Source organism: Lissotriton vulgaris, chromosome 2_1 (assembly GCF_964263255.1).
Source record: "Lissotriton vulgaris chromosome 2_1, aLisVul1.2, whole genome shotgun sequence".
In the NCBI taxonomy this organism is placed as follows: Eukaryota; Metazoa; Chordata; class Amphibia; order Caudata; family Salamandridae; genus Lissotriton; species Lissotriton vulgaris.
The window spans coordinates 1,984,265,469-1,984,287,363 of NC_141687.1; the positions used below are offsets into that span (position 1 = coordinate 1,984,265,469).

At 41.3% G+C, this 21,895-nt stretch overlaps 1 protein-coding gene across 9 annotated transcripts in view; it reads left to right on the plus strand.

Annotated features, from left to right (window-relative positions):
- PPIP5K1 (diphosphoinositol pentakisphosphate kinase 1) overlaps positions 1-21,895 on the plus strand; it is a 1,319,084-nt gene that overhangs the window by 1,184,961 nt on the left and 112,228 nt on the right. Inside the window, exon 31 of one of the 9 annotated variants that reach the window (XM_086958191.1) lies at positions 2,887-3,066. The exons of the other annotated variants lie outside the window; for them this stretch is intronic. Coding sequence (XP_086814317.1) covers positions 2,887-3,066 — 180 coding nt within the window. The remainder of the gene's footprint in view (positions 1-2,886; positions 3,067-21,895) is intronic. 9 annotated transcript variants of the gene reach the window in all.

Sequence of the window (21,895 nt, forward strand, 5' to 3'; positions counted from 1 at the left end):
ACTTGGTGGGTTCTCTCAACATCAGAGCAGATGCCCTTGCAGGCATCATCTTGCTGACCATGATTATAGCATCTTCACCTTTAGGTGGTCAAGATGTCTTTACTCATCAGGATGTGCCTTGTGTAGATCTTGGTTACAGCTGACAATGCTCAATGTTATGACTTTTGTGCTCTAGAATCCTACTCCTCATCTAAGAATTACTGGGAGAGGCGTTCGGCCTTCATTTGGATGCAAACCTTCTCAATGCATTTATACCACTGCAGCTGGCTCCCTGAGTCCTGAAGAAGGTCATGAGAGACCAGGCTCGACTCATCCTGATAGCCCCAGGTTGGGCTCAGAGAATTTGATACTCTGAAATACTCAATCTGAACACCTGTTCTCCACTCCAGCTATTTGGGGGGTGGGGGGGAGGGGATCTGGTGTCCCAGCAACAGGGCAGGGTTGTACATCTGAAATTTCCAATATCTACACCTCCATGTGGGGATATAAAATGGAACGAGCTGGGTAAATTTGCTTTCAGAAGTGATAAATGTGATTTTTGTGGCTCACTGCCCTTCCGCAAAGTCCATATGTTTTGACCGTTGAGCTAAGTTTGTGGCCGGGTGTGAAAACTGACACATTGACCCTCTTCGGGCTACAATGCTTGATGTGCTTTTATTTGTTTTGGTTCTGTATGAGCAAGGTTTTGCTGTGGCACTGTTAAAGGTGACTTATCGTCCCTTGGCCATTTTGGCCTTTCAGCTTTTGCCTAATCAGCTTCTTTACTCAAATCTGTTGTTGTTCAAAATTTTTTGAAAGGGATCCCATGTATGTTTCTACCTGCATCTTTCATTATGCTGTAGTGAGTGACCTTAATTTGGTCCTTGCATTACATGTGTGCAACCTTTGTGCCCATTGACAGTTGTACTCTGAGATTGTTGACTCTTGAAACTGTTTATCTTGTTTTAATGTGGCAGTGTACTCTAACCTTTGCTGTTTACTACCTTTTTGCTAGACACATTGGTATGCAAAAGCATACTTCCTCCCACAAGTACTGTCCCCCTTACATGTTGGGCACCCTATCACACTTCCTTGTCTTTTCTTTCCTCCATATGCTTCTAAAGAGGAGGCATTGCTTCACTAACTGGATGCTAATAGGGCCCTTAATTGTATTGATAGGATTAAGGAACACTCAGTGAACAACCAGCTATTTGTTGGACTTGCTATTACAAAGAATGGAAGGGCAGTCCAGAAAAGGATTGTCCTCTGTAACTCTTGGCTCACAAGAAGTCACCTGAGGGCCTTCTGACTCCTTCCACTGGAGCAAAGGACACAACTACACCCTGGGCTAGGGGTGTTCCTGTGCTAGACATCTGTCAGGGTGCCACTTGGACTTCTGTCTATACCTTTACTAGGCATTACTACTGTTTCGATTCTCAGGTGTGCAGGGAGCGGCATCTTGCCCATTCTGTCGTACAGTACTTCCTTGTGTGAAATATTCTCCACAGACCCACCAAGGGACAGACACTGTTTAAAAAAAAATCAAAATGTTAGCAATCTCTGGTTTGAGGTTTCCAGCAGACAAACTAATTACTGACCTTCACCAATACTCTTTCTAGTGGATACTCTTTCTAACCACAAATTCCTCACCATCAGCCCTCCTGCCCATTCTGCAGAGTGGATTTCTTTAAAATTATAAGGTTCCAATTTAAGTTGAGCATGCTGTTTTGTCAACCAATATTTTAGTTGCTCCATATTTGAGGGGGCGGATGTTGCTTTTGAAACTGATGCCACCCTGCAAGGATGGTGCCATAAGCTCCTCCACTTCACTTCCAGATGTATGACTAAACCACCGCAGCGTCTGAAGGCGCTACATGGTGGCAGACAGGAGCTGTTCCATGAAAAATTACCAGATCCCATTTGATGCCTGAGGTTATCCGAATGCGAGGAATTTGTGGTTAGATATCCACTAGAAAGAGCATTACAGAAGGTAAGTAACATGCTTGACCTGATCATATATATTGCCTTATGTATTCATTTGCTAGTGTTTCTGTAGCATGTCTCAACTGTTTTATTCCAATTTCTGCAGCATATCAAATGTTGCTTTTGTGATCAAAGATACATTTCCCTCAAAGACTAATCTAGCATTATCCACTCCATATGTTTGTGAAATCATCCTCTGTCACCTTGCCCACGAAGGACAGCAGTCGAGTTCCTTGAGAGTACTTCTTTCTAATGACAATTAAAATTGACAAAACACAGTTTAAAAATGGTTCACTGGAACAACTACGTTTACAAATAAGGTCTTCATGATGCTTTGAATTTATGTAGTTGCCTCTTCTTACTTGACCAGTCTAAAATGAATCCAACCTTGACAGAAAGCATTGATCACCTCCCCAATGACAAAATATTTTATCTTTATGCGTGGTCAAATAGTTTCAAGACCTTCTAGTTGAGGAATGAGCCTCGCCTTGACATTTGAAAATGATGGTCAGTAGAAGTTTGTAACATTATTATTAAAATAGTTTTTGCCTGTATCTCAAACTTGTGGGCTCACCTTGATAGTTGGTAAGAAAATTAGTGGTAAATATCACATTCAAAGTTAATTGCACTGATGGTGTAATAAGTAAAAATACAATGTCAATTGGAAGGAAACTATGGCATTACTATACAATTATCATATCTCGATCATATCTCTTGTCTAAGAGCAGTAATTTTGGAAATCTTCATACTGTCTCTCTCCCTGCACAGCCTCTTAGAAGCATACTTTTATTTTTTAAGTCGGGTCTGCTTAATATGTGAGCCTGCGCTATAGTATTTTACATTATTTCTTTTTCCTTCTATCTATGTTTCATCCTCATGCATTCCTTCTCTCCTATTTGCATACACTTGCTCACCTTGCTCCAGAATGCCTTGAAGATCGCCAGGTTGCCCAGCTGCTGCACCACTTTTCTGTAGACTATGTCCCTGGCCGGAATATCTGCTTGGATGGAGCCTTGGCCCATCATTTGAACCAGTGCTCTTATCACCTGCGTCTTTTCAAGAACTGGTTGGTTTCCGGCCAGGACGATTTGGAGTGCCTCTACGGTACTGCACGCTTGCAGCTGCACTCTCTGCTGTGGTTGCATAGGCATGAATTATGTCTGCTTTGGAATGCAAAGTGCTTGATAATGATTTTGAAGGTGGTGTTTTAGACTTTGCACATTTTAATATTAATGTAAACCCTTTTTTTCTCAATGTTTTCAGGATGCTTCTGGTTTGCTGTTGTTCATTGGGTCCTAGATCTGTTTTGTAATGGTCATGATTGCTTCTGGTCGGCTTTGCTTGGTTGTTGCTAATTTGATGCAGTGCCATGTGGAATGGGTTTGTTGTGTTTTTCTTTGTGTCTCTTGTGCGCATTTGACACCTTAATCTCTTACATTTGCACTTTCCTATGATTATAAAGCTATTTTGCATGGCCTAAAAGGATGCTAAGATCTCACTCAAGCTTATTCCACCTATACAGTCAGCCTACTTAATCACAATTTGCAAATTACAGTACCTGTTACATTCCTTTTATCCGAAGACTAAAATGGTGTAATGAAACTTCAACGGATCATTGTCATTAGTGAAAGATTTGTATTGCTAGTACATTGTGCAGCTATTTCACTTGAGGGGGTGGGGTGGGAAGGAGTATTCCTATTCCTTTTACCATAGAGGACAATTACAGTCACCTTTATGTTCTCATGGTCACTAACAGAAACCAATAGAAAAGATGGAAGCTTCTTCAACCACACATACCATATACATCATGCCTCACAGAGCAGTGCATGAGCACTGTGCTAGGCTCGACCTAAAAAAGGCTTAAAACTTGTCAATTACTTACAATTGGTTGACTTCCGTTCACTCTGAGTTCCTTGCTCGTCATTGGTCAGCATGTGCCGGTTTTACTTTCTCTTCATTTGTTTGTCCCTTCGATGAAGCATGAAGCAAGTATTGATTAATGTCTTTATTAGTGTCCTTCCACTGCTCCTGTTCTGAATTAGATACTTTTTTTTTCTTCCCTCCCTCCTTGTTGCTTGTTTCTCTGTCCCTCCCCATTGCTAGTTTAATTTGAAACCTTTACACTAAAGTAATGTGTCTGCAAGTAACAACGTGGTTTTGTTCAAAATTACTATATTTTGAGCTGAAAAGCTGTTGCATGCTCAAATGTCAGTCCAAGCAAGAAAATCGTTTGTTGATGTACTTCACCAATAATAAAAAAAAGATTCTTACATATGTTTAATGCTTTTTTTTGAAACTCCGAAATCATATAAAAGATTTGTATCATATATCCAAAAGATAACACATTATGTGGTGCCCAGGTTTTCCTGTATGTAAAAGCATTGAACACTTACATGTACAAATGTCAGAGTGGGAACATTGCATTGTTGGGGTAAACCTCATCAGTTACGGGGCTAATAAAAAACATTTGATGAGTGTTAGTGCAGTGAGCTTGAGGATTTCAGCATCTCAGAGTTACACACATTGCATCTGTAATGTGGGTAAAAGCGGCCAATTGATCATCACTTTTGGCATGTGCCTTAAATTACTGTTGACTTGTATTTATCTTGTGAAAACTCACAACCAGCTATAGCAGGAATGCTTACTTGCGGAGTGTCTCCTTTGACTGGGAAGCCAGAAAGACAGCTGCACATGGCAGGTCACAGAACACACGCTTCTTCTTTTGCACATTCATTCAGACTACCTACAAATAGTGGGCCTCAGAGCAAATCACGTTGCCCGATAAAGCACAGCTCATCTTTAAATTTGGAAGAGCTTGCTGATTTTTTAATTTGTTTTGTATAAAACCATTTGGCGCCGCCACTGAGATAGCAGAGGTAGAGCTTGTCACCAGAGCAGATGCACCTGCCATGGTTGCCCGCAAGCATATCCAAGATAAACAAGCAGCTCCATAAGAGCATGGGACCAACAACAAGTACATTAAAAAGCAAAGCGCTGTGACGTAGGCAACACTGGCTGTGTCATTGTGTTTTTTCTTTTTTTTAACTTTCAACCATTCTGCACAGCAGCTGTGATGGCTAGACCCGTGTCAGTTGTTGGTATTGCAGGCCTATTAAACGTGTTGGCATTGCGAAGTTTTCTCATTAGTTGCTATCATGTTTCACAAACCTACTATATTTCTAGCATTAAAACTATAATATTTTGAGCAGTTTCACTTCTGCTGATTTCACGAGGTTATACCAGTATGTTGGCAGTGTTATGTACTTTTATGCAATGTTTTGCTAATTAAATGTTCATGGTGTAGAATCTACAAATAGCCATTGTAGGATAGAAGCCCTCAAAGGTAATTTGCTAAAATAGACAAATGGATTTAAAAGGTAAAAAGTTACAGAGGAGATGGGATTCATTAGACATGCTAAAAATACATTTTTTGATTGACACTAGTGACTGGTGGTAAAAAGGTTGCAACTCTTATCAACCAATGTCATTTCTGTGCATTCATAATTTAGTAGATTTTATAAATGAAGTCTCTAGAAAACAGTTATCTGCCTAAATGTTATAAAAATAATGTTCATATCCTGTCAATATAGTCTTTGTTTCACACTCTTGTTACATTGGTGTGTGCAGAAAACGTGCAAATGGCTTTAAACATTTGTATGTCATTTATAACAGTTTTCGATAAACATGGCCTATCCTTTGAAACCCCTCAAAACTTTTAGCTGTGTTTTTTACAGTCAATAACACCTCTCCACTGGTTCAACTTAGTGAAAGGACCTAATGGCCCTATCACTCTGCCCAAATAGTGTCTTGCGCTCGAAACCTGTGCGGCCAATATGGATCTTTGTTGCCGTTTTTCCCATTGTAGCCAGTTGAGAGAAAATACCTTTCATACAAGATTTCTTCTTTTTTGAACAAATTAAGAGAAATAAGGTAAATCACTACATTTTTCCTTTTCAATTGGGAAATAAACTAATGCCAACTCTACGTTGAAGGAGAACAATTTATTTTGTTTATTAACTTCCTTTATAACTATATGTATAGTTAGGATTGCTTTTCTTTTATAGCAAACTAGATGTAGCTTCCAAATGTACTTACCTATAGGCTTTCAGTTATTGCAGTGGAAAGAAATACTGCAAATAGAGGTGTATGTGGACATGTTCACCCACAGGTGTAAATACATTTTAAAAAACTAGCTATTTTATTAGATGCACCGTTTTGATGTATGCTCAGTTCTTCAATCATCATTTTTATTATGCACATCCCTAGTAATATGTGCAATTATATTTTTATTTCTCATGTAATTTAGTACTTCTCTGAGCCTGCAGGAACAGATTGATTTAAGAAAATAGATTATTTATTGCCATTTCTCTGGATTAAAAGTATATTTGTTTGAATGTGGTGACTGTTTGTCACACGTCATCAAATTAACTGGAAGCAATCCATTGTGATGCCCACCAATGTAATGCCACTTTCATATTATACATTTTCATCAAAAATATATTTTTTCACCATTTGAACAAATGAAAGCTGCGGAGACACTCGATAAATGGAGGAAGACATCGATAGTCAAAGCTGTCTAAAGAGGTGAATCAGTTTTCCTGGCCCTAATGAAGCCGCATTCACTGTGCCACAGACAGGAGAGGAATAGCTTTGTTTGCACTTTTTTTGTTTCTGAAGTACCCAGCAGCAGCAGAGCATACCATGACATTGTTCTCATATAAAATAATTATGAGTGTTACTAGTTTAAAAGACCAGTAACAAGAATTGGTATTCCAACTAGCAGGATACAAAAATTAATGACTCTTGGATCACTACCACCAGCAAGTGCATTTATATACCGTAGGTGTGAATTTACTTAAATACTTCCACTTTGACTTTTATTTATATAGCATTTGAAGGTTTATAAAGAAACATGCTACTACTATGTATCGCACACAGAAAAGGTTTCCATCTTAGTCCAAGATTGCAAGAAATTATTTTCTCAGTGGTGGGCTGCAACTTCTTTCTGAGTTCAGCTGAGGATATGTAAAATGTAACCTCATTGCACGAATGTGCACTTCAGTAGCTCACACTACCCATCCCTTTAGTGTCAGAAGCTCACAACATATCACCATGCTTGTTTTTAGAAGTTCTCAGATTTTTGGGTTTCATTGGAATCAAATGTTTTTTAGGAACTCCGCGCTCATATTTTCAGTCTGTAGCCTTTCTATCCAAGTCAGTTACTCACGCTTAATAGATTGATTATGGTGACATTGGCTCAAATCCCAAAACTTTGGATTGATTTCACATCGTGGATTAGGAGGATGTGTATTTCCATATGTACAACACTATGCAGAAGAACTGCTAAAAGATTATCTGCTTTGGAAAGGAACCACTACTGTCACATCACCGCACAATTGCAGCATATTTACAGCAACTGTACTATTATATTCTGATGAGTCTCTCTTCCTCGGATGTCTCACTTTAGGAATATTCCTTCCAAGTTTTATACTAGTCCTTAACACATTTCCCCAGCAATGATTCTCCAGCACTGAGAGGATGTGTCATGGATAAAATAATCAATACTATTTTATGGTTGACGAAGGTACTTTTTGGAATTTAGCAACAATGCATGCCTGTTATTTGTTTGGCTTTTGAAATGATGAACAGCCATTTAATAGGCTGATGCACATTTCCCATTCAATTGGATATCCGGTTTTAAAACTAGATGTCAATTTTCTTTTGACACTGCCTTTGAACAAACATTATGAGCCATGACTTCACTTTTGAACATAACTTCTGCCTAGGCAGCCAGTGAGAGTTGCGTTCTCTTGGCTTCTACGAAATTAGATGGCATTCATATATCCTTTTCCTTCAAGCTAACAATTTTACCTAGCTTCCACCTGAATTAAGGAATCTTGCTTTACTTCTTCTTTAAGGGTTTTCAGGGAAGATGTTTTCCACCACCGCTGTACTTGATTGCCACTCAAAAAGAACTTGGAAAACTATTCACCGTCCATCTTTGGTCTTCACTTGTGTTTTGGAATGCCCATGGCATCTTCTAAGAGATTTTTTTTCTGGATCTGTTAAAACTTTGGTTAATAGCTGCTACAAATCCTGAATCTTTTCCTTAGAGTATTCATGCACCTTGTTCTTGACAGGTGCTGTTTCTGTGGCTTTTTACAGCTGTCGCCCAGTTAGACAAAAAACTGTAGGGCCATCATGTGGGTGGCTTCCACACAGAGCTCTAGTAGGAAGCTCTTCATGCTTATTGCAGGCCAGATACCCAAGTAGTACTCCACAACATGTTCTCTGAAAGACTTGTCGGAACATAACTAATTTCAAACTCAGATTTTGATAATAGCGTCTCAAATTTATAGGCAAGAGTCTGTTATAGTAGTATGGAAATTATATATTTATGCTGACTTTGGTGATTGCTCTCCTTAAGCCTTTCTACTCCCTTTGGCTACAGAAACGATGTCCCCATTGTGATAAGCAGATAATGCTTTTGTAACTAGAGGGCATGCATGGACAAGCCTCAGACCATCATAGAAAGCAACATGTTGCATGACTAATTTTTCTACTTCAAGTAGCATACTTTTTATGAAGCAGATTTCAGTCCCATAATTAAGTGGTTAAATTTTCCACTAATTGGGAATGAGACTTGAAGTCATCAAATAGGTACATTTTCCAAAATTATGTATGTCTATGTAAAGATTATGATTTTTTTGCAGCACCCAGTACTTGTTTAGTTTTTAATTTCATGCTTAGTGACCATTTGCTTTGTTAATGTTGGAACTGTTAGCAATGCTATGTATAAAAATAAAATGTTTCAGTGAGGACACAGGCCCAACATATTTGAAGTTTGAGAAAGATTTTGCAGAAAGTGGTTTAAATATCAATCAATGAAATACTTAACAACCAAACAAAACATACACCATGTAGTGTCCGATAAGAAAACTAGAATATATGCTAAATAAATACGACATTTAAAATGGTAGTAAATGCTCATTAAAATGTGATAAGAGGGCGCAACAATGCTCATATACACTCAGGTGTGTATATGCCTCATGACGGGTGCCAAAAAGTAATGTTTAGGAAAGAGCTAGTTGGAGCCCCAACCATAAAGGATATACTAAATAATATGATTCCTGCTCTTAGGAGATGTAATGGACAATTATATTTCAACCACAGCATCATTCTAGGGTCAACATCCAAACAGATATGAGTGGGGCACAAGAACAGCATTCTACCAAAATATGAGGAAATGGCAGTTTACATTTAAATGATTATAAAATGAGGAAAACTACGTTAGGATTAGGTCTTGGAGGAAAATGTGCCTTAGTCTTGGTAAACATTTATGAAGTGAGGAAGAATTTTGTTGTTTTTGAGAAACCCATGTAGTAGAAAACTATTTGTTTAAAAAATTAAACCAATTGGTTGACTCTGAGAAACCTTTCTCAGTACAGAATGTGTTTCAAGAATGACTGATTGAAAGCAATAGTGTTGAAAATAATGGAAGTAGTGCAGCACATATGATTGTGTTCTTACAAGACTCTGAGTAGCGCTGGTAATATTCTTGGAAAGGTCTGGAGCGGATTATTTAAAAAAGTCAAATCATGTGGTGAAAACAGAAACAGAATAAAAAGCAACACTACTTTATGAACCTGGGAAGGCTGAGTCTGCTTTTCTGGAATGGTGATAGGGGTTATCAAGTTATGTGGCACCAAATCAGTGAAACATTTGAGGCCAGATATACTTATCATTTTTAAGGTCGTAGATGCTCTCATTTGGAGTTTGGAACCACATAATGCTTTCTCAGAAGTACAAATCCAATTTTAGGAGTTTTTTTACTGACACTCAAGTTGGAGTGGGAAACCCATTTGCAAAGAGTAATGGATCCCTTTGCCACGCTTTGCCTTTGTGAATTTTGTTTTTTAAATGGGTCCCAAAGACCCCTGCCAACTCTCAAACAATCTTTTAATAGAAAGTAAACTTTATTTAAAACCTTTTCCTTTAACATTTTAAAAAATGGCTACTTTATTGACCAGGGATCACAAGCATGGTGGTCTGTTGATCATAGCGGGCCACCATTCATACGATGGCCACAAATCTGTGATCTACCTCAATAATATTCACAAGTAGGTTAGATTAGATTAAAATACTTATAAAGCGCATGGCTGCCTCGGCAAAGAGTCGTCGCAGCGCTGAAGCGAGATGAGAATGGTTACAGCCTAGGGATTGGAATTGAGAGAAGAGCCATGTCTTCATAAGCCGTCTGAAGACTTGGTGGTCTGAGATGCTGCAGATGTGTGTGGAAAGGGAGTTCCATAAGGTTGGGGCCAGTCGCCTAAAAGAATGGCCACCAGATCTGGCTCTTCGGATGCTTGGAATATGAGCGAGCATAAGATTAGCTGAGCGTAGTGCACGCCGTGGAGAGTAGAGGGAGCACATGTCACTCAGAATATCTGGGCCAATACCAGTCAGAATCTTGTGCACGGTGCAGAGTGTCTTGAAATATACTCGATGTGCAAGGGGCAGCCAATGCAGACGAGAGAGAGGAGATTAGAGACATGACTGTACTTTGGGAGAAAAAAATGGCACGTGCTGCAGCATTCTGGACCTGCTGCAATCGGTTCACAACAGCCTTATTAGAGCCAAAGAGAAGCATGTTACAGTAATCCAATCGAGCCAATATGGAAGCTTGTATGATCAGCTACTATTTTTGGGCATTAAAAAGACCAAGTATCGGTTTAAGGCCGCGTAGCAGCCTGAAACATTTCCCTGCCACTGATTTGGCGTGTGTCTCAAAGGTAAGATCTTTGTGGAGCATAATGCCCAAATTTCTCACTGGGCATTAAGGAATTGCAATTGAGAGATTCCTTAAATTGTGATTTTTGCATTTGGGATGATGCATCCAAATGCAAAAATACCGGTTGTAAAGTGGCAGATGCTGAGAATCTGCCCTTTTGCAACCGGTTTTTCCTTTGATGCATGTGCCTGTATATAATTAACTTCCAGGAAATGAGTTAGTGTCGAGTTCACATGAGCTTCCAGAATTTTGGATAAAAATGGGAGCCGAGATATCAGACAATAGTTTTCTGGCTTAAAGGTGTCCATTGAAGGTTTTTTAAGGAGTGGGACCACTATTGCATGTTTCCAAGATTTTGGGATCACCACCGAAGCGAGGGATAAATTCAGTAGATCAAGGCACTTTAGTAGGAGACCCTGTTGAGCTTTCCTGAAGGCGTCCGGTCTAAGGGGGTCATCTGGAGATCCTGATTTAATTTTAATCACTAGTCCCTCTAGGTCTTTGAGGGGGATGATGGGTAGAGATGTGAGTGAAATGGTCTCAGAGCAGATATGCATATTCCTCTCATTGATGTCATGAGTTCCAGTGTGATCAAAGTTATTGTAGATGCCCTCAACTTTCTCAAAGAAGAAATTAGCCAGCTACTCGCATTGTTGACTGGAGAAGATGACACTACCCAGAGTCGAGGGAGGAGTGACCATATCCTTCAGAAGAGAAAAAATGGTTTTGCTGCAGTTGGTGATGGTGGTAATCAGGCTAAAGTAGTGGGCTGCTCTAGATTTATGCACTAGTTTGTGGTATGATTTGATACCTGCTCTATAATGCGATTTAGCCTGAAGGTCATATGTACATCTCCATGCTTTTCTAGAACTTTACAATTCTTCCTAGCTAGAGTCAATTCCTTGTTAGACCAGTCGTTGGCCCGCGTTCCTGTCGAATGGGTGAGTTTGAGAGGAATGCAGGTATCTAGGGCTTGGGTTACCCACCTATGAAAGAGTGTGTCAACCTCTTCCATGTTAAAGGATCTGCCTGGTGGATTTGTCCTCAAGGCTGTGAGAAAAGCCTCCTGGTCAAATTTATGCCACAGCCGTTTCAGTGAGATTAGACTGGGACTTAAGGTCAACCAGTGTTAGTCGCATTAAGATGAGAGAATGATCTGTCCTGATCAAGGGGAGAGGTGTTAGAGCTTCCAGTGACTCAAGGTTAGAAAAAACAGGATCAAGGAGGTGCCTGGCGCTATGCATAGCACCTGGAACTAGTTGGGTCACTTGGCAGGCTGCTAAGTCTCCTAAAAGGCTAATAGTATCCGGGGATTCTAGCATTTCCAGGTGGAGATTCAAGTCACCTATAATATTGAAATTGGCAGTCTGGAGAGCTAGTAATTAAGTGGTATTTGCCAGGGCTTCCCTAAAAGTTTTAGATGGGCCAGGTGGGCGATAAATTAGGAGGCCACAGAAAGTAAAATGAGCACTCAGCAATTTTAAAAAGCGCACTCTCACAGTCGGGTAGATCAAGGGGAGTGAAGCTGCAAGAGTGAACGGTTTTATTAATGATGGCAATACCTCCCCCCTCCCTCTTCCCCCTGTTCTATTAAGACTGCAGATGGCATAGCCTGTGGGGAGGGCAAGTGAAGGTATAGCCACAGAGGCGTCAGAAAGCCAAGTCTCTGTTAGAAAGAGAGCCTCAATAGAATGGTCATGGAGAGGTCGAACAACTTGGCATTGTGTTTAGACAGTGATCTGCAGTTAATGCTCAGGATGGAGTGTATCAAAGTCCTAGGACCTAGGGGTAGAGGGTGTCCTAGAGGTTTCATCCTGAAGGTGCATTGTCCACAGAATGTAGGGCAGTCATCTGGAGCCCAACTGTGGACCCTGCAGTCACCGACGTTTGGTAAGGCTAGCAATGAATTGTGGGAGTACGCTAATCTAGGTGCCATAAAAGAGGCAGAATCCCTGTATCCTGGTGATGACCGGGGGCAGACGGGCTTGCCTTAGCAGAGTGTCTGCTCGCGTCCTCGCAGCGGTGCCCATTAAATGTCACGGGGCTTAAACAAACTCCACCGGGGCACTGATTGGCTAAGAGCCAACCTATCAGCTCGCAAGCTTTGCCAAAGCAGGAAGTGAGAGCGGCGGATCTGGTGCAAATAGTCTTTGTTACACTTTTTAAAAAGGAGAGGATTAAGAGAATTGTGAGTACAATCGTAAAAAGAATTAAAATCCTGTTAAACAAATGTTCCCCCAACAATTCCCAAAGTAGTTTCCCAGCTCAAATCTAGCCACGCGTCCTCGCAATGGCGCCCATTAAATGCCACGGAGGCTTAAACAACCCACTTGCATTACAACCCACTCCGAATGGGTATTTTACAAACTGAACAATTAGTACATTGGCTGATTTGTAAAATTCTGTACTGGTCGCAAAAATAGTAGTCACAAATTGTGACCAGATTTTCGTGATCAGATCCTTGTACATCATGCCATTAAGGCTATCTCATGAAAACAAATGGTCAGAATAATGATCGATATTGAATAAGATAATTTCTAATTTCTAATTTAAAACATTTATAAAGCGCAGCGTGCACCGAACGGTTTCTTGGCGCTAGTGGAGGGTATTGACTACAGAGAAGATAGCACTTAGGCTAAAGCTCAAAACTGTTAAGAGCTGGTCTTCTTGGCAATGCTGAAGGATGTTTCTTGGTATGATGATAAGGCCACTTATCACCAGAGACAGGAGCATATGCCAGAATGGCAAACAGACGTCTAAGTCTGCTTCAGTGAATACACAGCAAGAAGAGAAATACTGGAGTCCAAAAAAATCCGGTGAACATCAGGATACAGAAGGCTGGGGTAGGCAGAGGACATGAGGAACAAGAGACTGTGGCACTCCAGTAGCGAACAATGAAGAAACAATTGTGACGTAACTGGGCCCAGGCCTGTGCCTGCTTATATAGTGAGGAGAAAGTGTCCTCAAGAGAAAACATGGTAGCATTCTTGCATTGGGAATACATAAAGAAAGTAGACAGGAAAAAGAAAAAAATAGATATGACATTTGCAACGGAAAATAAAAATATGTGGGAGAATTAATATGCATATGAATACCTTGCATGCGGAGAATGACCGAAGCTCTCATGCAGTACTAGTTTAGGAAAGGCACCTAAAAGTGCCCAAATTAAGGTGGTGGCAATGGATTACAATGCAGCGTTTCCACCCCCACCAGAGATAAAAGGCTTAGATGGGATGAGAAGAAAAATCAGGAGGGCCCCTGAGTTGCCAATTCTGGGACCAGGGGAAAGGTACTTGAAAAGATCTGAAATGTCCCTACGATAATATGAACTTATCGAATCTAGGGGGACTAACAATAGAGTACGTAGATCAATAATGTTGGCAATTTATAAACACAATATGCAGAACAAAAAGTGTGCAAAAGAACAAAAACCTCTTGGCAAGAGTGTAGTTACAAAATTAAAACATATGTATGTTTATAAAGTGACAGGATATAGGTGCTTGTCTCCCGAGCACAACGAAGAAGACTATGACGTGTGCCGGTCTTTCCGATCGAAGAAAACGCTCCTTGATCCTCAGGCTTTACGACGGGAGATGCGGAGTCAAAACGTTTAATACACGCAGGACATCTTTGGTGAAGAATCCAAGCAAGAATTAGATGCACAAGGGGCTGAGAAAGAACATCCTTAAATCCCAGAATGACTCTGAGTCGGAAGAAAAGTTGCCAAAAGGTCAACATAAGGTAAGTACCGAACGCCCCTTAACCCAAAATTAAATTCAGGCGAAACAAAAGGCTTCAGTCCCACCCCTTCCTTCGTGCCACGGTCGGCCCTGAGACACGTCTCCAAGCGTTTCGGCTCTGGATCAGGATTGAGTCAGCCAAAGACTGGCACTGAGCTGAAAACTTCAGGCTGAAACTGAAAAACGTTTTGGAGCCAAAATCCTTGACGCCAAAGTCAAAGCCTTCTTCGGCATTAAAACCTTCGGCACCAAAATCCTCAGCGCCAAAATCTAAATCTGTGCCTCTGAAGCAGCAGGATCCGAATTTGGATTCCCCAACACCCAAATTGGACCTAAAACAGAAGGAACTCTACATAAATCCTAATACAGGACATGTTCTTACTAAGTCACCTCAAAAATGCAAACCTGAGTTAGAAGAAGGTCCTTTCGTCATTCCTTTAAGGAAAAAGAATGTGGGTAGTAACCTTCCTCCACTTCCTCTTTTACCACATTCCCCTACACCAACCTCTCCACATTTGGGTCATTTACTAACTCTCCACCACCTGATGATGATGATGAAGGGGACCGGGGAACAAAATTATGCCGACAGATCCCTGGAAGGATTATCACACAGATTCTCCTACAGATAACGACCCAGATCGTTACCATACTAAGCCTTCCCCTCCTCACGACAATATAGAACATATAGAATTACATGCAAGAGCTGCATAATATCACGGGGTGCAGTTACACAAGGAATCTTTGGAGGAAGATTTCCTATCTGGCCACAAAAGGCTCAAAAGGAAAACAAGCCACAGGGATTCTCTGTTATAGCCCACCCACTACTGCAAGTTCTTCTCTTCCTTCTCTCTTAGATAATATCTCCAACTTGTGGATCACGCACAATAGTTTTTTCTGTTGAGAGATTTTAATTTCTGGGCAGAAGGAGGCCTATCTGCGGTGTATAAGGGGCTGTTCAGCACCTGTGAAACAATCGGCCTTGAGCAGCAGGTCCATGGCCCCATACATATAGCTGGCCATACTTTGGACTCGGTAGGGGAAACTGCCCCTCTCTGCTGGACTGATCACCTTTCATCTGCAAGTGGATAAGGGCTGCTTCCTTGAAAATTCAGCTGTACATTCGTTAGAAAGCAGAGCATGGCATAAGCTCTCTAAAGTTAAATCCAAACCTTTAATTAATAATACATATTTTTCTCCAGCAGATTCTGCTGAAGTGAATTATCATTGATTTGAAAGGGAAATTAAAAAAACCTTAGATGAAACTATACCTCTGACTACCTTAAAAAGCCGATAAAAAGGTGTCATCCCCTTGGTACGACCATACGTTGAATAATGCCAAATTAAAATGTAGGCAACTGGAGAGGAAATGGAGGCACCATTATCTTGAGGTAGATAAGTTCAATCTAAAAAATGCGCTAAGTGAATACAAAAACAAGTTTGGGAAAGTGAGTTGATCACTGCAGCCCCTAACGGAGTAAGAAAAACATTTGAAAGTCTTAGAGAATGTACCAATCCATCTCGCTTTAAGCGAGAGGTTATACCATTGCAGATATCATGTGACAATCTGTCGGAATATTTTGACAGTAAGATTAAAATCATTTTGGATGGGTTTGCCAAATCTACGCAGTTAAACACACTATTGCACACTATCATAGCTCCGCTCAATCTAAACTACCTCTCCGTTCAGACTTCTCCCCCGTGACATTGACTAGGTTGGATCCTATCTCTGGTGAGGTTTTTAAAACCTTGTACAGGGCCATGAAATCAGGGTCGCCGTTGGACCTGTCTGACCCCGCTGATCTAGCCAATTTTAGACCTTTAGCCCTCCTCCCTTTTCCAATAAAAATTTTAGAGCACCACATAAGTTCATTACTGTTGCACTATCTACAGGCGTATGCATTGCTTGAGGAAGAGCAATTTGGATTCCCCCCTGGCCATGGAACTGAGACCGCCCTTATTTGCGCCACCGATGAAATGCGGAGGACTACTGACAATGGATAATCAGTTGTACTTGTCCTCCTAGATTTATCAGCTGCTTTTGACATGATGGACCACTGCACTCTTCTGTCCAGACTTATGGCAGTGGGATGTTAAACTGGCTAAAATCCTATCCGTCTGGTCGCTGTCAGGCCATATCTCTTCCCCCTTTTCTATCCAAATTTTGAATTACACCAAATTGTGTCCTCCAGGGCTCAGCCCTATTGTATTAGTATCAAACTTCTCATCTCATTTATAAAATCTCACACTATTAAGTTAATTAACTATGCAGACGATACTCAGTTAATTCTGTTGCTGAACAATAACCAGGAGGATACCATAGGTAACTTCAAGGCATGCATTCTTGACATCTTTGACTGGATGAATGCAAATTCACTCAAGATGAATAGAAACAAAACTGAACTCCTCTGTTGCTCCTCCAATAAAATCCTGTTATCCCTATCGCCTAACTTCTGTCCGTTACCCATGGGCAACCCAGTGGCGGTACGCAACTTAGGTGTGATCATTGATCAAGGTCTGTCTATGGAAAATCAGGTGAACGGACTTACCACGACTTGTATTGCACTTATCTGGGCCCTTACAAAGCTATATCCTCTGCTTGACCTACCAGCTAGAGGTGTATTACTAAGTAGGCTGGACCATTGCAACGCCCTGTTGCTAGGAGCCCCAAGCTATTTGTTGAAAAAGCTAGAGCGCATCCAGATAATCACAGCTAAGCTAACATTGAACTGATCTCAATATTTATCTGCCACAGAGGCCCTGAAGGATCTCCACTGGCTGCCTATCAAGCAGAGAACTATCTTTCAATCTCTCTGTATTGCCATAAGGCACTACACAATAAAGGACCAAAACCCTTACAAAACAAACTAAATAAATATACTCCTGGCGGAAACCTCTGATCAACCACAGGCAACTATGTCCAAGAACTCAGATTTCAAAAAGTCAGGCAAGGAGGGCGTACCTTTACCGTCAATTCAGCTCGGATATGAAATAAATTACCAGCTGCCCTATGATCTCACTCTGACTTACTAAAATTCAGGAAATCACTGAAAACCTGGCTATTCCCTCACTAGCGACCCGCTCTTCAGTTTCTCCATCGGCTGTTTTCTTACATAGTGGTTATAGCGCCAGGATATCATTTATGGTCAGTGTGCTTTATAAATAACCCTTACAATTACAATTGAAACCCCCAGTACCACCAATACGGCTACTCACACTCTGCCTATGCTTAAAGGCATGATGAGACATGCGGATGACATCTTTAGAGATCTACTGCAGGCTCGCATTCTCACACCCAGGATTGATAAAAAATGTAATGCTGCTCCCTTAGATCCAATCTTTATTAAAGGTCAACTACCTTTAGACTCTTTGGTTGTCTCTAATGCCCGTAAACGGGCCTATTCACAGACTACAAGTGATGCTCCTCCTCCAGACAAAGAGACAAAACTTTTCGACGCCTCTGGTAAACGGGTAGCCGCAAATCAGCAAATCATTGGCTCATTGCCAACACTCAGGCCTGTTAGCTAAATATGATAGGGCACACTAGGCCGAAATGGAGCAGTTGCTACAACACCTCCTAGGTGAACACAAAACAAAACCCCAAGATTTAGTTCAGGAAGGAAAGCTTATTTTCAGTTCTTCAATAAGATGCGCTTTAGATGCTGCAGACACAGCACCTAGAGAAATCAACAATAGTGTGTTGTTAAGAAGACATGCATGGTTGAGGATTTCTGGTTTCGAGCCAGAAGTGCAACAGTCTATTTTAAATATTCCTTTTGATAAGTTATATCTCTTCGAGCCCTCAGTAGATAAATCATTGGGAAAAATGACAAAATGCACAGAGGTAGCCAAGTGTATGGGAGCTCTGCAGTCTCCCTCTAATCAGTGCTCCTTTTGTCGCTCCTTCTACCGGGGGGTGGGGGGGTCCAAAATTATGTCCTCCCACAATACTGTCACATCTTAGAAGGGCAACAATGAATCTTCCTCTACAAGGGGTTTAGGAGGATATAGAGGTAACAATAACAAAGGTGGAGGAAAGGGTTCCATGCTGCATAATTCCCCCTCCCCCAACAAGCAGTGACTGCCTACACTTCCCCCGACCATTTAACCCCTGTCGGGGCATGTCTTCTACAATTCCTCCCCATTTGGCAATCTATTACCACAGACAAATGGGTGTTAGGAATTATCCAACATGGTTATTGCCTGGAGCTTACCAACAATCCTCCAAACATACCACCACGTTCTCACAAAATGTCGCCAGAACATTTACATCTACTTCAGCAAGAAGTACAGTCTCTCCTCTCCAAAGGAGCCATAGAACCTGTGCAGATACTACATCAAGGGACAGGTGTGTACTCCCTGTACTTTTTCATCCCCAAAAAGGACGTCTCCTTAAGACCTATTCTGGTTCTCAGCGTACTAAACCTCTACATACTGTCAGAGCATTTACACATGGTAACACTTAAAGAAGTGCTTCCGATTCTACAGCAGGGCTATTTTATGTCTACTCTAGACTTAAAAGACACATTTTTTCATATTACAATTCATCCAGCTCATTGGAAATACCTCAGATTCATCATAGCGGGTCAACTTTACCAATTCAATGTGCTTCCGTTTGGAGTCACAACTGCTCCTAGGGTATTTACCAAATGCCTGGCAGTAGCTGCAGCGCATCTGAGAAGACAACACATCCATGTCTTCCCATACCTGGACAACTGGCTCATGAAAGCCAGTACTTACCAAATGTGTCTCCAACACACTCAAACCATTATTCACTTACTTCACCTACTAGGGTTTACAGTGAATTTGTTGGTCTCATCTACAGCCTTCCAGCACGCAAACCTATCTGGGAGCCACAATAGACACTCACAAAGCTTTAGCCTCTCCCAGTACAGGTAGAATTCACAGTATTCAGTCCCTTCTCACTCAATTTCAGCCCAACCAATCATTGCCAGCAAGAGTCTTCATGCAACTGCTAGGCATGATGGCGCCTTGCATTACAGTTGTTCCCCACGCAAGACTTCACATGCGTGCCCTTCAAGAATACTTAGCAAGTCAGTGGAACCAGTCGCAGGGTCAATTAACCGATCTAGTGTTGGTAGACGGCCGCACCTATCGCTCTCTGCAGTGGTGGAACCTTCAATATTTAGTTAGAGGGCAGCCCTTTCTCGACCCTGCTCCACAGACAGTGCCAACAGCAGACGCATTGCTCACTGGTTGGGGCGCTCGCCTACAAAGTCACACAATCCAATGATTATGGACTCTAAAGTACAGAAGCCTTCATATCAATCACGTAGAGTTACTAGCAGTGTTTCTAGCATTTAAAGCCTTTCAAACTCACCTAATAGGCAAAACTGTCCAAGTCCGCACAGAAATTATGACAGCTATGTATTACATACAAAAGCAGGGGGGGGCACACTCTCCTACTGTCACTCCTAGCACAAGCCATTTGGAAATGGGCCATACATCACAAAATATATCTCCTACCAGAACATCTTCCAGGAGTGAACAATCAAATTGCAGACCTTCTCAGCATACAGAGGCAGCAAATCCACGAGTGGGAACTTCATCCCCAAATCCTTCTTCCCTACTTTCAATAGGGATTTCCTCACATAGACCTGTTCGCCACAGATCAAAACGCAAAATACCCAAGCTTCGCACCAGATTCCCACACCCGCTCTCCAAAGGCAATGCCCTATGGATGAACTGAGTAAAGTATGAGGGGGGTTTACCCAAAAGAAGTCACTGGGACCTGGGTTGCAATGTTATTGAAAAGGAAGGGGTCCCAGCAAAGAAACATGTATATTAACCAAAATTAGTTAAAAATAGTACACATCATTTGTCTACAATGTTTTAATCACAAAGTAGATATCACAGGGATATAGTATCCAACATTATTCATTTTATAAAGGTTGAACAGTGCCCCTGGGAGAACGGAAGGAGTGATAAGGTGAGGATAGTGAAGGTGGGGATGGTGACATTAAAAGCAAGCAAAAAGTCTCGTACAATTATGATTCAATTGTAGTATAAGGACAAAGATAAATCCAAATGGTCCGCTTTAAACAAACACATGTCCCATGTAATGCACAATTAACAAAGTCTCAAGCGTGGGGATTGGGTGTTGTGGAAGGTTGTCGACGTTTCGACCCACTGGATGGCAGGAGTTAGTAGGAACCTTGCGGCGGGGTCTTCATCAGGACTGGTGGGGGGGGCTAGCAACCTTTTAGTATTGATAATGGAGTACAAATTACTAACTCATATATTACAAACCAAAAATGGATAATTAAATGGGCACAAGGTCAGTGGAGAGCATACCTATATTAATCGGTGCTCATCGGTAGAGGGATTCCGCTGTCAATGAATCCTGTGGAGATTATAAACAACCCTAATTACAGAAAGCTGAAAAGTCGGGGCTGGGGTATAGCACTGGTTCAATTGTGCTAGTTTTATACATGGGAACTTACGTCTAGATATGTAATGGCTGGAGTGGTAAACTGGCCCGGGAACGCTGGGCAGGAATTCATCAAACGAGGTATCTAGAAAACAAATGATGAGGGGCTAAGTCGATCATTGCTTATTAGGACTAGAAAAAAAGTGTCCGTTGTCAAACATAGTCACCATAGTTGCTTACCAGGGGGAGGGGGTTCTGTGATGGTCGTTCCCAAAATTTTACGTGGCGCTGTACAATTATTCAAGAGTCGCCCGCTAAAAAGGAATGAAGAGGAGCATTTCAAACGTTATTGGCGTGCTCATCGGGAATTGGCTAGTAAACGTCTTGGTTAAGGGAGGACAGGCTACGACGGTCGATGGCCTTACCGATCATGAAGACGGACCGGTGTGCGAGTCAAACCGGCGAGATCCCAGCCGAAAAAGTACTGGCTCCGCGGCTTCCTGGTTATCCTGCAGTCACTATGGGAATGGAGCCACGTGGTATCGGGTTCCGTATAGGCATAGTTGAAAGACTATGAAATGAACATATAATAGTCGTATGTTCAAGGTCTAAATTTAAAGAAATGAAAGGGAAGAATGTATTATTACCCAAGATGGTTGAACTGTATTTATAAAATAAATTGGAGTCACGGTTGGGGAATTTGGTGTGATGAAGTCTGTGATCAAGAGGGAATCTATAATAGATCAAGGATCATGAGAGTCGAGTAACAAAAAGAATTAGGATGGAATTAACATTGTCAAAGGGGTGCCTTACAAATTTCAATAGAACCATATTATGTTGCACAAAAATGATATGCGATGGACGCAAGTTCGGGAGTGGGATAATTCCAATTATATATACAGATGCGGTACCTATCACATGATGGTAGAGCCATATCACATTATCATGAAGTGAGAATCATCATGCCCTAACAAATTTCAATAGAACCATATTATATTGCACAAAAATGATATG